The sequence below is a fragment of the Macaca fascicularis genome, chromosome 4 (assembly GCF_037993035.2).
Source record: "Macaca fascicularis isolate 582-1 chromosome 4, T2T-MFA8v1.1".
Classification (NCBI taxonomy): Eukaryota; Metazoa; Chordata; class Mammalia; order Primates; family Cercopithecidae; genus Macaca; species Macaca fascicularis.
In genome coordinates this window covers 146,686,374-146,698,971 of record NC_088378.1, presented here as the reverse complement: position 1 = coordinate 146,698,971, position 12,598 = coordinate 146,686,374, and the positions used below count along the sequence as shown (strand labels likewise).

Below are 12,598 nucleotides of genomic sequence, written 5' to 3'. Positions count from 1 at the left end.
TAGGTCCCAGCATACCCAACTTTTAATATCGCAATCTGATAGGTGAAAAATTTTGGCTCGGAAAAACCCCGCAAATAAAAATCTAACAATACGTTCTGATTGGTTAATTCAGCAGGCTCTGCAAACCAATAGAAAAGCAAGTTTTACAAAACTGAGTCAGAGACAATGATGACTTCTCCCTCCGATTGGCTTAACACTAGAATTGCATTTTTTTTCTAAAGTTACCTGGACGCGGGAAGCAAGACCAAACTCGCTCCAAACGCAAGACCTGCTTTGCCACGCGGGCCTAGTTGCCAGTAGGCCTAATACACCGAGTCCTCCGCAAAGACAGTTACTCCGAGCAGGTTGGGCCAGCACGCCAGTGTTACCTGGAGGCAGTGCTAGAAGGTTAAGAGTAGGCAAAAATAAATGAACAAGCAAGAGAGCCTCTGGGAAAATAAGTCCTGGAGACGCTGGTCACTGACAGAAAAAGAATGGCCACACTTTTTGAGACAGGCTCCCTCTATCGCCCAGGCTGGAGTGCAGTGGAGCGATCTCGGCTCACTACAACTTCCGCCTCCCAGGTTCAAGTGATTCTTCGGCCTCAGCCCCCCCAAGTAGCTGGAATTACAGGCGCGCGGCACTACGCCTAATTTTTATATTTTGTTTAGTAGAGAGAGGGTTTCACCATGTTTTTCAGGCTGGCCTCGAACTCCTGACCTCGTGATGCGGCCGCCTCGGCCTCTCAAAATGCTGGGATTATAGGGGAGCCGCCGCGCCAGGCAGTGCAGGCCCACACTGCCTATTTCCAAGTACAGTACCTGACAGCCCATATCCCAGAGCTAAGGGGTTTCACAAGCCTGCTAAAAGACAGACACAGGACGCCACCTGCAGTTGGCCATTTTCAACGCTGCACAAGATGGTGGGCCGCAGGAACCTTGGGCATGCCAGGTACTGCTCACAACCAGGACAGGCTGTGCTCAAGAAGTCACCTCAATGCTAAAGCAAACTAAAGCATTTACACCATATCCCTGTGCCAGGAATAAAATTTTTTCAGAGCCACTTTTTAAGTGCACACTTTGAGAGAAATCAGCCGGCCAATCACACACCACCGCGGGAATTTGAAGAAAAAGCAAAACCTGGTGGTTCAAGTAGCCTTAGCTACTCCGGTGGCTGTGGCTGAGGCAGAAGGATTCTTGCGCCCAGGCTGCTGGGAGCTGTGAGTTACTGAACCCCAACCGGCATGATTGGGATAGACCGCGCCCGCACACCACACCCGCAGCCCCCCTGGCCCCGCAAAAAAGGCGCCAGCTCTTTTGACTGAGACCTATGGGTGGCTCTGAAAAGAGCCGTTTAAATTTTCAAAGCGGAACGTCCCGCCAGTTTCACTTTTTTTTCGGAGCTGCCTTCTTTGCCTTTGTAACCTTCGGCTTCGCCGACTTAGGCTTGGCTGCCTTGGGCTTAGGGGCTTTGGCCTTAGCTGGACTCTTGGCGGCTTTTTTTGGCTGGGGTGTTTTCACCTTTTTCGCACTCTTGGCCACTTTCTTGGTCCCAGCAGCTGTTGCTGGCTTCTTTGCCTTCTTAGAAGTCTTTTTGACGCTTTTCTTCGGGGTAGCGGCGCCACTCGCTTTCTTGGGCTTTTTGGCTGCTGCAGCGGGCCTTCTAGGCTTGGCTGAGCCAGCCTTCTTGGCCTTGGGTTTGCCTTCCCCGGAAGCGGCTTTCTTGTTCAGTTTAAAGGAGCCAGAAGCACCGGTGCCTTTGGTCTGCACCAAAGTACCCTTGCTCACCAAGCTCTTGAGGCCAAGCTTGATACGGCTGTTATTTTTCTCTACATCGTAGCCAGCAGCCGCAAGCGCTTTCTTAAGCGCGGCCAGAGAAACGCCGCTGCGTTCTTTGGAAGCTGCCACTGCCTTGGTGATGAGCTCAGACACTGGGGGTCCGGATGCCTTGCGTTTCCCAGCAGTAGCGCCTGCCTTCTTCGCCTTTTTCTTCACAGGTATTTTTTCTGCGGGTGCAGGAGTGATAGGAGCAACTGGAGCAGTCTCCGACATGTTTTTGTCTTGCCAGAAAAGACAAAAGTAATCTCAAACTGTCAGAACGGCGTGTTCTCTACGCCGGAGGCTGAGGGTTTATATAGAGAGACGCTGAGTGATGATTGGTTCCTTGCTCCATGCGCGGAGCTGCTGGAAAAGGACTCCTCCGATCTACCGCGCTGCTGTGTTTCTTGCCCCTTAAAAAAGAGTAAAAATATAAGAAATCTGGGCATGAAATAATGAGGAATTTGGGGGAAACTGATCCGAGAGACTTCGGGCTTCATTCCTGCCTTTTTTCCTATGCATAGTTTTAAAAGCGGCATCTTGAAACTTTTCTTATTCCCCCAACTCTCTTTCAAACTTCGGTCAAATCGAGACAACTTTCAGGTTTTCCTTAAAAATACTATTTCTCCCTCTTTCATTTGCAAATGTCTCTTCCAGGGCATTGTTCTGTGAATTCTTATCGTCTCAAATTTATATAGATAAACTCATTTTTATTCAAATGTGTAGGGAAATTGGTGTTTTTCGCAGGAGCAATAGCACAGGCTCTCTGGCGAGTTGTTTGCATCAACCTCTAGGAATTGGCGCTGAGGTAGAAAGTTCTATGTATAAGAGGGGTGATTATTTTAGAAAAGATAGTTTTAAAAAATAATATTTGAGTTACCAGTGTGTAAGTTGGATTTGATCTCTGTATTTCAGTGGTTTAAACATTTCCAGAAAGATAAGCGTGAGGCGACATCATTCCTCTTATAGAAAAAAAATCCTAAGTAGAGTCACCAACCTTCTCTTAAAAGTTAGCATCATGGATTTTTCCGACCTAGAATGGGCATTAAAGATCAACTACCACATCTCCAAAAAAGAAAACTGAACCAACAAATAACAGAATGGCAGGCCAACATCATTTTGCCAACTATGAGCATTGAGAGCTTGTGTACATGTTCGTGCCCCATCACTTTATAAATAATTTAATGAAAGACACTATTTTTTGCTAATATTCCTCATAGAATTTTGTACATTTTTTATATTTTGAAATCATATAATACAAATTTCACTTCCTCTGTATACAAACTGTTTGAATAACTGGTAAGAATCACTTTAAAAAAATAAAATACAAACTTTCAACATTGCAAGTGTGGGCATCAAGGTTTAGAAAGAAAACAATCTTATCTAAATCACTTTCTAAATTTTCATCATTCTCCTTGGCTTTTTACACGCAAAATACTAACTAAGCTGTCACACCCTAAATTAACAGGTTGAATATGTCCACCTAAGGAGCTGAACAAATATTTCAGAGAAAACATGAGTAACTTCACTATTCCTTATCATTCCTTATCTGTTAGTTTGCAATACAGCTGATGGAATTAGGTTATTATTGGATAATTAAGCACATTAATATTCTCCATCAAATAATCAGATGCTGAAATGAACTCCTATGTTTGTTAAAGAAACGAGAGAAGTAGTTTGATCTTATGTTTCCTCTGACAAAAATACTCATTTCAAAAAATCAAGTTATTCTGGCCTACACTCAATAGTGATTAGAAGATTTTTTCATATAAACCCTAGATAAAATAATCAACTTTAAAGAAGTCATCTTTCCTCATTCAACAAATTTCATAAAAAATTACTTAGCTTGTCTTGGCCAGATGCAGTGGCTGTCTCACACCTGTAATCCCAGCACTTTGTGAGGCCAAGGTGGGCAGACTACCTGAGGTTCAGGAGTTCGAGACCAGCCTAACCAACATGGTAAAACCTTGTCTCTACTAAAAATACAAAAATTAGCTGGGCATGGTAGCACACACCTGTAATCCCAGCTACTTGGGAGGCTGAGGTAGGAGAATCGCTTGAACTCAGGAGGCGGAGGTTGCAGTGAGCCAAGATAGCACCATTGCACTCCAGCCTAGGCAACAAGAGTGAAACTCCTTCTCAAAAAAAAAAAAAAAATTACTACGCTTGTATTAAGTAATTATTTACTCTCTTGCATGTATTGAAAACAAGTCTCTGGGACTTAAGACCATGTTATATACCACAAAAATACAAATATAGTTTATAAAAGAGCTAAACTTACAGAATTGGATTAGTAGCACCCCATAGTTCCAGTAGGGAAGTATTTTATAGGTTTCTGGAGGCAGGGACAGTGCATCTTCATGGATATCATTATTAACAGTGATAGTCACAAGCATAATATAAGTATTTCTTTTTTGGGACCATAGCTTTATATTGCCTAGACGTAAAGATACAACTAAAATTCTGATTGTTTACTGTTTATTATTTTGATCATTATTGTAGTCTTAATACTTGTTGGATAATTGTTGGAATTGTTCACCCTGTTAGATATAGTCAATTAACAGATGCCACCATTTCACTCTTGTGCAACACTGACTGGTTCCCATGGCTACTTAGGGTCTCAATAAGTAAAAAGGCATTGGGTTAACTAATCTCTGCCCTTTCTGGAGGGCAATAACTGAGACTCAGTTTCACCAAAAATTTCGCCAGATGTTCAAAGAGGAAAGGAACTGGGCTACATAATTTGGGACCTAGGTACTTATCTTCTCTGTAATTGCAGCATGGACAAGGTTCCTGAAAGCTGGATCACCCCATGGACTGTAAACTTGAAGTCCTGCAAAGTTTCACCTATTACGTTGGTAGTCCTCAAAAAGAGTTCTGTGTTGCTTTGGAATCCTAAATCTGAATATATTCTAAAACAGTAGATTTCCCATTACACTATGGTTGGAATATTTATTTTATAGATGCAAAAAGTAGCTAGGAAAAACTAGTTAGATAAATGATAGCTGTCTAACTTATGGCTCAGTGTTCTCTTCATTTTGTGTTAACTCCCCTATCCCCACCACCACCACAGTAAATGACTGTGAGAGTTGTAGGTAGTATTCACTAGATCAATTCAGTGAGACAGTGCTTAAGCATCACGCAATTCAGATTTTAAAGATTATCAACAAAAAAAGAAAATATGTAGAATAAATATTAAAATGGGTGAAAGCATATATAGACTATTACAGAAAGTAAGACTTTGTGTTAGAATTGAATGTGTTCAGAAGGTCCATGAGAAATCACATCGATTATAACCGTCCTTGAAATTCCTCTTCGGGTACAACAGTATTGTATTAATTTTATTTCCTAAAAAGGCCACTACTACACTCAAACTTACAATTTTCTTTTTACATGTCTCAGGCATCCACCAAACTCCGTGTTCCCTTCTAGACTGGATTAGAAGCTCTTCAGAAGAAACCCCCTTATCATAGATACAGCCCAATAGAACTTTCTGCAATGATAAAAATGTTCTGTATTGACACTGTCCAATAGGTAGCCACTACCCATATGTGGCTATTGAGCACCTTAATGTGGCTAGAGTAAGTGTACAAATTAGTTTTTAATTTAAATTAATTTAAATAAAAATGAGCACATGTTGCAAGTGGCTAATATAGGACAGCAGAGCTTTAAAACAATTATTCTCAAACTTGGAAGAGCATACCCACCACCCACTTAGAAATCTCATTAAAAATGCAATATCAATTCCATTGAATTGGGGTTGAGCCCGAAATTCTGTATGTCTAACAAGCTTCAGAGTGATGCCAGTAAAGCTGGGATATGGCTGCTCCACCCTTAAATACTCAAGAGTAAGTAGAAGTATGCTGGTCTGATATCTGCCCCCTAACCCTGAGTTTACTTTTCCCTTTACTAAAATTTTGAATTCTTTAAGGGAATAAATGTGATTACCTTTGTAAACCTGGTATTTGTACACCACTCTTGGCATGTAGTGAACATTAAATTGTTGAGTGAATGAATGATGCTTGTTTGGTGCCTACCTCAAAAAGGAGAGCATTTGAGATCCTTGTGTCTATTCCTACAGTAACTGAACCTAAGCCAAAATTTAAGTAGACTCTTAACTGCACAAAATGAATAATCTTCTCACTGCCTTTAGGCACCAGCAGAGAAGGAATTTTTAAGTTGCCTCTGCAGTATATAGGAGGCAATGAATGTGAAGGAGTAGAATGTAAGAGTTAATGTTGAATCTTTCTACTACACATACCCTATGTCTGTAGAACATTTCTTCAGGAATCTTTTATTAGGACAGTATTTCACAGAATTTATTAGTATTATTTTTGTTAATTTACAAATCTTTATTCACCATGATTTACCATGTATGCTTTAGTGGCATAAAAGCACTGGTAGGTAGCAAGGTAATGAGACTCCAGAATCAAGTCTACAATACAATACCATTTATTAGAGGATAATGTCTTCAAGCCTGGGGTTCCTTATCGTTAGGCCTCAGACATTGCATTAAACGTTGAAAAAGTAAAAATTAAACTTCACTTAATATTAGTTTCCCTTACTAGAGGTCTTTCTTTATTAGGAATGCCAAAAACGAGTGTATACGTCTCTGCCAAACGCTAAGTCCCATGATTGGCCAAATTTAAGAAGTATTGCTACATTTTAAGAATCAATAAAAATGGCCGGCCGTGGTGGCTCACGCCGGTAATCCCAGCACTTTGTGAGGCCAAGGCGGGTGGATCACCTGAGGTCAGGAGTTCAAGACGACCCTGGACAACATGGCGAAACCCTGTCTTTAATGAGAAAATACAAAAATTACCTGGGTGTGGCGATGCATGCCTGTAATCCCAGCTACTTGTGAGGCTGAGGCATGACAATCGCTTGAACCCAGAAGGCGGAGATTGCAGTGAGCTGAGATAGCACCACTGCACTCCAGCCTGGGCAACAGAGCAAGACCCCTCTCAAAAAAAAAATTAGTAAAAATACATTTTTAAAGAATCTTCACATTTATAAATTAAGGCCAGGCGCAGTGGCTCAAGCCTGTAATCCAAGCACTTTGGGAGACCAAGAGAGGTCCCCCGATCACCTGAGATCAGGAGTTCGAGACCAGCCTGGTCACCATGGCAAAACCCCATCTCTACTAAAAATACAGAAATTAGCCAGGCGTGGTGATGCGCGCCTGTAGTAGCAGCTAATCCAGAGGCTGAGGCAGGAGAATCGCTTGAACTCAAGAGGCGGAGGTTGCAGTGAACCGAGATCACGCCACTGCACTCCAGTCTGGGCAACAGAGCGATACTGTTTCAAAATAAATAATAATTTTATTCTCTTGTCTATCCGTTTGGTAGACAAGTGTAGCGTTACTGCCTTTTTGCAAATGATAAGGCTTTTAAGAGACAGATATTATCAGTTCTTCGAGAGCCCACAAAAACTGGGCTAGAGGACACAAAAACCTACACTCAAGACCCAAACAAGGAAGAGGGAAGGAGTCAAATCAAGTTGCATTTCCCCTACCCTCACCGCCCCCTTTCCTTCCCAAGGCAATAGCGTAGGGGACGCCCAGTAAGGTACGGAAAAGGCGGAGACAGAGGTTTCGTTCCCGCCCCTCAAATTCAGTCTCCAAAAAGGTCCGCATAATTGACATATAAGGGGCTTCAGTGAGTAGCAAAGTTGCCGAGATAAGAGTTGGTGTTCATCTCCTATAATGTCTGGTAGAGGCAAAGGTGGTAAAGGTTTGGGAAAGGGAGGCGCCAAGCGCCACCGCAAAGTGTTGCGTGACAACATCCAGGGCATCACGAAACCTGCCATCCGTCGTTTGGCCCGACGCGGCGGCGTGAAACGCATCTCCGGCCTCATTTATGAGGAGACCCGAGGTGTGCTTAAGGTGTTTCTGGAGAATGTGATCAGAGATGCTGTAACCTACACGGAGCACGCCAAGCGTAAGACAGTCACCGCCATGGATGTGGTCTACGCGCTCAAGCGCCAGGGTCGCACTCTGTACGGCTTTGGTGGCTGAGCCTCACCCCGGCTTTATTTAACAGCTTACCCATAAAAGGCCCTTTTCAGGGCCACCTCCATCGTCACACGAAGGGCTGTAACTGATTACAGAGAAGATAGAGGCGATTTGTGTTTCGTTTTGTAAACTTTATTGGGTTGTAGTTGAGTTAAAAGCCGTTTTCAGCGATACTCCCAAAATGGCGGATGTGTTAAGAACAAAAAGCGAAAGGACATTAGAAACTTAAGATATTTCGGTCTCAAACCTCCACGGAAAAAAATAGTGGAAATGATTCAGGAATACCACCAATCTTTCGTGACGTATGGTGTTTTATTACTAGTTTTCTAAAATTTAACTATTCCTATATTAGATGGCTACGACTTAACTACACTAAGCATTACATTTTTTGAAACGGAGTTGCTCTTATCCAGGCTCCAGTGCAATGGGGCAATCTGCTCACCGCAACCACCCCCGGGTTTAAGTGATTTTCCTGCCAACCTCCAGAGTAGCAGGGATTACAGGCATGCACCACCACGGTCGGCTAATTTTGTATTTTTAGTACAGACTGGTTTTTTACGTGTTGGTCAGGCTGGTCTGGAACTCCCGACCTCAGGTGATCCGTCCGCCTTGGCCTCCCTAAAGTGCAGGGGATTAGAGGCGTGAGTCACCGTGCCCGGCCTAAGTGTTATTATTTGTTAGCCATAGAACCTGAATGATTTTAGGGAGGCTGTGGACAGATCAATTACTGGTAAACTTAAAAATCCATTACTTGTGTCCAGTCGCGGTGCCTCAGGCCTGCAATCACAGCACCTTGGGAGACAAAGGCGGGCGGATTACTAGAGCTCAGGGGTTCGAGACTAGGCTGGGCAAACAAAATGGTGAAATTCCGACTCCACTAAAAAATTTTAAATAGGAAAGTTAGCACGGCGTGGTGGAGGACGCCCGCGGTCGCAGCTAATCTGCAAGGGCTGAGGTAGGAGAATCGTTTGAACAGGGAAGGCGGAGATTTAAGTAAGCTGAGACGGCGTCGCTGCACTCCAGCCTGGGCAACAGAGATCATGTCTTTAAAAATAAAAAATAAATAAATAAATAAATAAAAACAAGTTTGCCCGGGCTCGGTGGCTCATGTCTGTAATCCCATCTGTAATCCCAGCACTTTGGGAGGCCGAGGCGGGTGGATCACTTGAGCTCAAGGGGTTCGAGACCAGCCGGGCCAGCACTGCAAAACTCCATCTCTACTACAAATACAAAAATTAGCCAGACGGGAACGTGGTGGCGCGCGCCTGTAGTCCCAGCTACTCTGGAGGCTGAGGCAGGAGGATCGCTTGAACCTGGGGGACTGAGGTTGCATTGAGCCGACCTCGCGCCACTGCACTCTAGGCTTAGAGCACAGAGCAAGGCTCTGTCTCAAAAAGAAAAAAAAAAAAAGCCTAAGTTTTTGTCTTACCCAGTGAATTCTTTGCTGGGGCACTTACTGTGATTTCAGGTCATTGATCTCAAGTACTGGTAATTTATAACCTAAAGTGTTTCTCCTTGTGCTTTGTCAACCTACCATGTTATCTCCTGTGATCCTGCCTCCTAACATTTTCATTTTTTCACCACACCGAAGAAGTGGCTTCTCATTTGTTTTTTTTTTGTTTTTTTGTTTTTTTGTCAACGGTCAATCTACTGTGTAAACACTATGTCATACTTTATAGGGATACAGAAAATTATGAAAATAATTATGGCAATTGCAGAAATGTTGTTGACAACTCCTGCCCTCAGGTGATCCGCCCGCCTCAGCCTCCCAAAATGCTGGGATTACAGCCATGAGCCACCTCACCAGCCAGTTGCTAAACGAATTCTTATTGCCACACACTGTTTTTTACAGACAAAATAATAATACACTGGTAAAGCACACCGAAGGATTTTAAAACATTGCCTTTGAAACACCAATACATTCAGTGTATGTTCACTTATATTAAGCACTATACAATTAAACAATGAAGAATTGCCCAGAAAAAAATAATGTAAATTGCCAGAGGTTCCATGCCCTGTTCTTCTCATGTGGACAGAAGGTACAAGGGTTGACTGTCTTCTGGGGTTGGTACAACAGGAAACTCAGGGAAAACTGCCATAAATGTTAATAGGAGAAAAAGGGAATTTGCACACAAGCCAAAATACAGACTAAGCACCACTTTTTTCATCATACAAAATATTTGCTGAGCTAGTTAAATACGAGCATTTAAGTGGAAATAAATGATGTGTCTAAAATAGAATGTTCAAAATAATAGTGGATTTTTTATTGTGCAGTTAGGATGCACCAAACACACAGTCCTAAAGATCATGGGTGTTTGAAGCAGAGTCAGCAATATCTAAGAAATCATTTACCTGCATAAATGAATTACGGCCTAATGAGCACGTCACCACAACAAAAAGTCAAGAGTGCAAACAACTATTTGTGGGGAAAACAAACAAACAAACTTGATAAACCATGGAATTCCAAGCAATAAAAATAGCAATCCTATCACAGCCTATTTCTGCATTATTTTGAATAACTAGATTTTTTTTTTTTTTTTTTTTTTTTTTTTTTTTTGAGGCGGAGTCTCACTCTGTCACCCAGGCTGGAGTGCAGTGGCAGGATCTCGGCTCATTGCAACCTCCACCTCCCAGGCTCAAGTGATTCTCCTGCCTCAGCCTCCCTAGTCGCTGGGATTACAGTGGCCTGCTACTACGTCCGGCTAATTTTGTATTTATAGTGGAGACAGGGTTTCGCCATGTTGGCTAGGCTGATTAAATAACTAGAATAACAAGAAATTGAGCTGGGCACAGTGGATTACGGTGCTGTAATCCCAGCACTTTGGGAGGCCAAGGCGGTCAGATCACCTGAGGTCAGGAGTTCCAGACCAACCATAGCCAACATGGCGAAACCCTTGTTTCCACTAAAACTACAAAATTAGCCGGGTGTGGTGGCACACACATGTGATCCCAGCTACTCGGGAGGCTGAGGCAGGAGAATCGCTTGAACCTGGGAGGTGGAGGTTGCAGTGAGCCGGGATCCCGCATCGCGCCACCGCACTCCATCCTGGGTGACAAGAGCGAATCTGTCTCAAAAAAAAAAAAAAAAAAAAAAGGTTGCAGTAATATTTCCCTGAACCCAGTTTTCCCTGGGCATAGTGTACACCTGCACCCTGGGGTTTTAATTGGAAGACTCCCGTGCCACGTAAAGTTTGTATTATATTAACTTGTATCCGTTTCTCCTGTTGATGTCTCAAATGAACTCTCAGGGCAAGCCAAAAAAAATAATGATTTAACTCCCTATGCTGTCACAAATAAAGCTTTCGTACACTTTTGTCCACAAGTTGTTTCCTTTTTCCCTGTAGTTTTGGTTTTGCCTCAGCACACAGCCGTTTTCTGTTTTGAGTTTCGCTGTAACCCATGCTGGAGTGCAGTGGCGCGATCTCGACTTACTGCAACCTCTGCTTCCCGGATTCAAGCGATTCTCCTGCCTCAGCCCCCGGTATAGCTGGGACTGCAGGAGGGCGTCACCACGCCCGTAATTTTGTTTTTTGGTTTTGCACTTTTAGTGAAGACGGGGGTTTCACCGTGTTAGCCAGGCTAATCTCGAATTCCTGACCTTTGTATAAGTTATTCGCCCGCCTCGGGCTACCAGTGCTGGGATTACAGGCCTGAGCCGCCGCTGCGGGCCATTTTGAAGACAATGGCCAAGAGAAAAAAGGCTAGAAGAGCCACGGGTCCTCCCCTTATCCCCTAACCCACCACGCTCCTTGTTTCAGGAGACGTTACTCCCTAGTGCTACCGCCCTTTCAACTGAAACTGTTGGTGGCTCTGAAAAGAGCCTTTGGTTTAAGTTGGCACACACCCTTAGTACAACTTATGCCCTCTCTCCGCGAATGCGGCGAGCTAGCTGGATGTCCTTGGGCATGATAGTCACTCGCTTGGCGTGGATGGCACACAGGTTGGTGTCCTCAAAGAGCCCCACCAAGTAAGCCTCGCAGGCCTCCTGCAGCGCCATCACCGCCGAGCTCTGGAAGCGCAGGTCGGTCTTGAAGTCCTGCGCGATCTCACGTACCAGACGCTGGAATGGCAGCTTGCGAATCAGTAGCTCAGTCGATTTCTGATAGCGGCGTATTTCACGGAGGGCGACGGTGCCAGGCCGGTAGCGGTGGGGCTTCTTCACGCCACCGGTGGCCGGCGCGCTCTTGCGAGCCGCCTTAGTGGCCAGCTGCTTGCGTGGCGCTTTGCCGCCAGTGGACTTACGAGCCGTTTGCTTCGTGCGGGCCATAGGAATGGGTTTCAAGCAATGGTCACAACGGAACCAACAGTTGTTCTTACTCCTATTTATAAAGGCAAAGTCCTTCTGATTGGTCCGAATCTTCCAATTTCGCGCCCTGACTTGTGATCGGCTACTAGGTCTCATTTTAGAAAACCTTAACCTATCTAAATACTTTTTTCCCCTAGTTCCTTACATTTTATTATGTTTTATGTGCCTACCTGTATTATGTACCTTCATTGATTTTATTTTAAACACTTTGGGATTGTTTGACAGACGGAAATGAACTTTCTGCAGTTCCGGAGCGATTTCGAAAATTCCGCGTTTGAAAGTGATTGGTGCAGCTCAATTTGTCCTTTATATTTTTTAAAAAATTCTTATTTTGAAGACATATTTTTAATATAAGTACCCTATTCCTTATATTCTGAACCTTTCAACAAACACTGGTTTCACTTCCAGACACTCCGTTCCTAGGGGATATATTAAAATCCCATCGCTCTTGAAATGTGTTCATCCTTTGATTACCGAAAAAGC

The 12,598-nt window shown here is 43.7% G+C and overlaps 3 protein-coding genes across 3 annotated transcripts; 1 reads left to right on the top strand and 2 right to left on the bottom strand.

Moving 5' to 3' along the window:
* Positions 1-7: 7 nt before the first annotated feature.
* Positions 8-2,085, bottom strand: H1-3 (H1.3 linker histone, cluster member). Its single transcript, XM_005553816.5, has one exon. It carries the CDS (start codon positions 2,028-2,030, stop codon positions 1,365-1,367), a length of 666 nt encoding a protein of 221 aa, XP_005553873.3. The 5' UTR covers positions 2,031-2,085; the 3' UTR covers positions 8-1,364.
* A 5,383-nt stretch (positions 2,086-7,468) lies between these two features.
* Positions 7,469-8,250, top strand: LOC102121500 (histone H4). Its single transcript, XM_005553817.5, has one exon. The coding sequence runs from the start codon at positions 7,501-7,503 to the stop codon at positions 7,810-7,812; it is 312 nt and encodes a 103-aa protein (XP_005553874.1). The 5' UTR covers positions 7,469-7,500; the 3' UTR covers positions 7,813-8,250.
* Positions 8,251-10,860: 2,610 nt separating this feature from the next.
* On the bottom strand, positions 10,861-12,105 carry LOC141410154 (histone H3.1). The gene has a single exon (XM_074038721.1). It carries the CDS (start codon positions 12,074-12,076, stop codon positions 11,666-11,668), a length of 411 nt encoding a protein of 136 aa, XP_073894822.1. The 5' UTR covers positions 12,077-12,105; the 3' UTR covers positions 10,861-11,665.
* Positions 12,106-12,598: the final 493 nt, after the last annotated feature.

Bases quoted from the DNA above. Each gene is read 5' to 3' on its own strand.
- LOC102121500 (XM_005553817.5), top strand. From the start codon at position 7,501: ATGTCTGGTAGAGGCAAAGGTGGTAAAGGTTTGGGAAAGGGAGGCGCC.
- H1-3 (XM_005553816.5), bottom strand. From the start codon at position 2,030: ATGTCGGAGACTGCTCCAGTTGCTCCTATCACTCCTGCACCCGCAGAA.
- LOC141410154 (XM_074038721.1), bottom strand. From the start codon at position 12,076: ATGGCCCGCACGAAGCAAACGGCTCGTAAGTCCACTGGCGGCAAAGCG.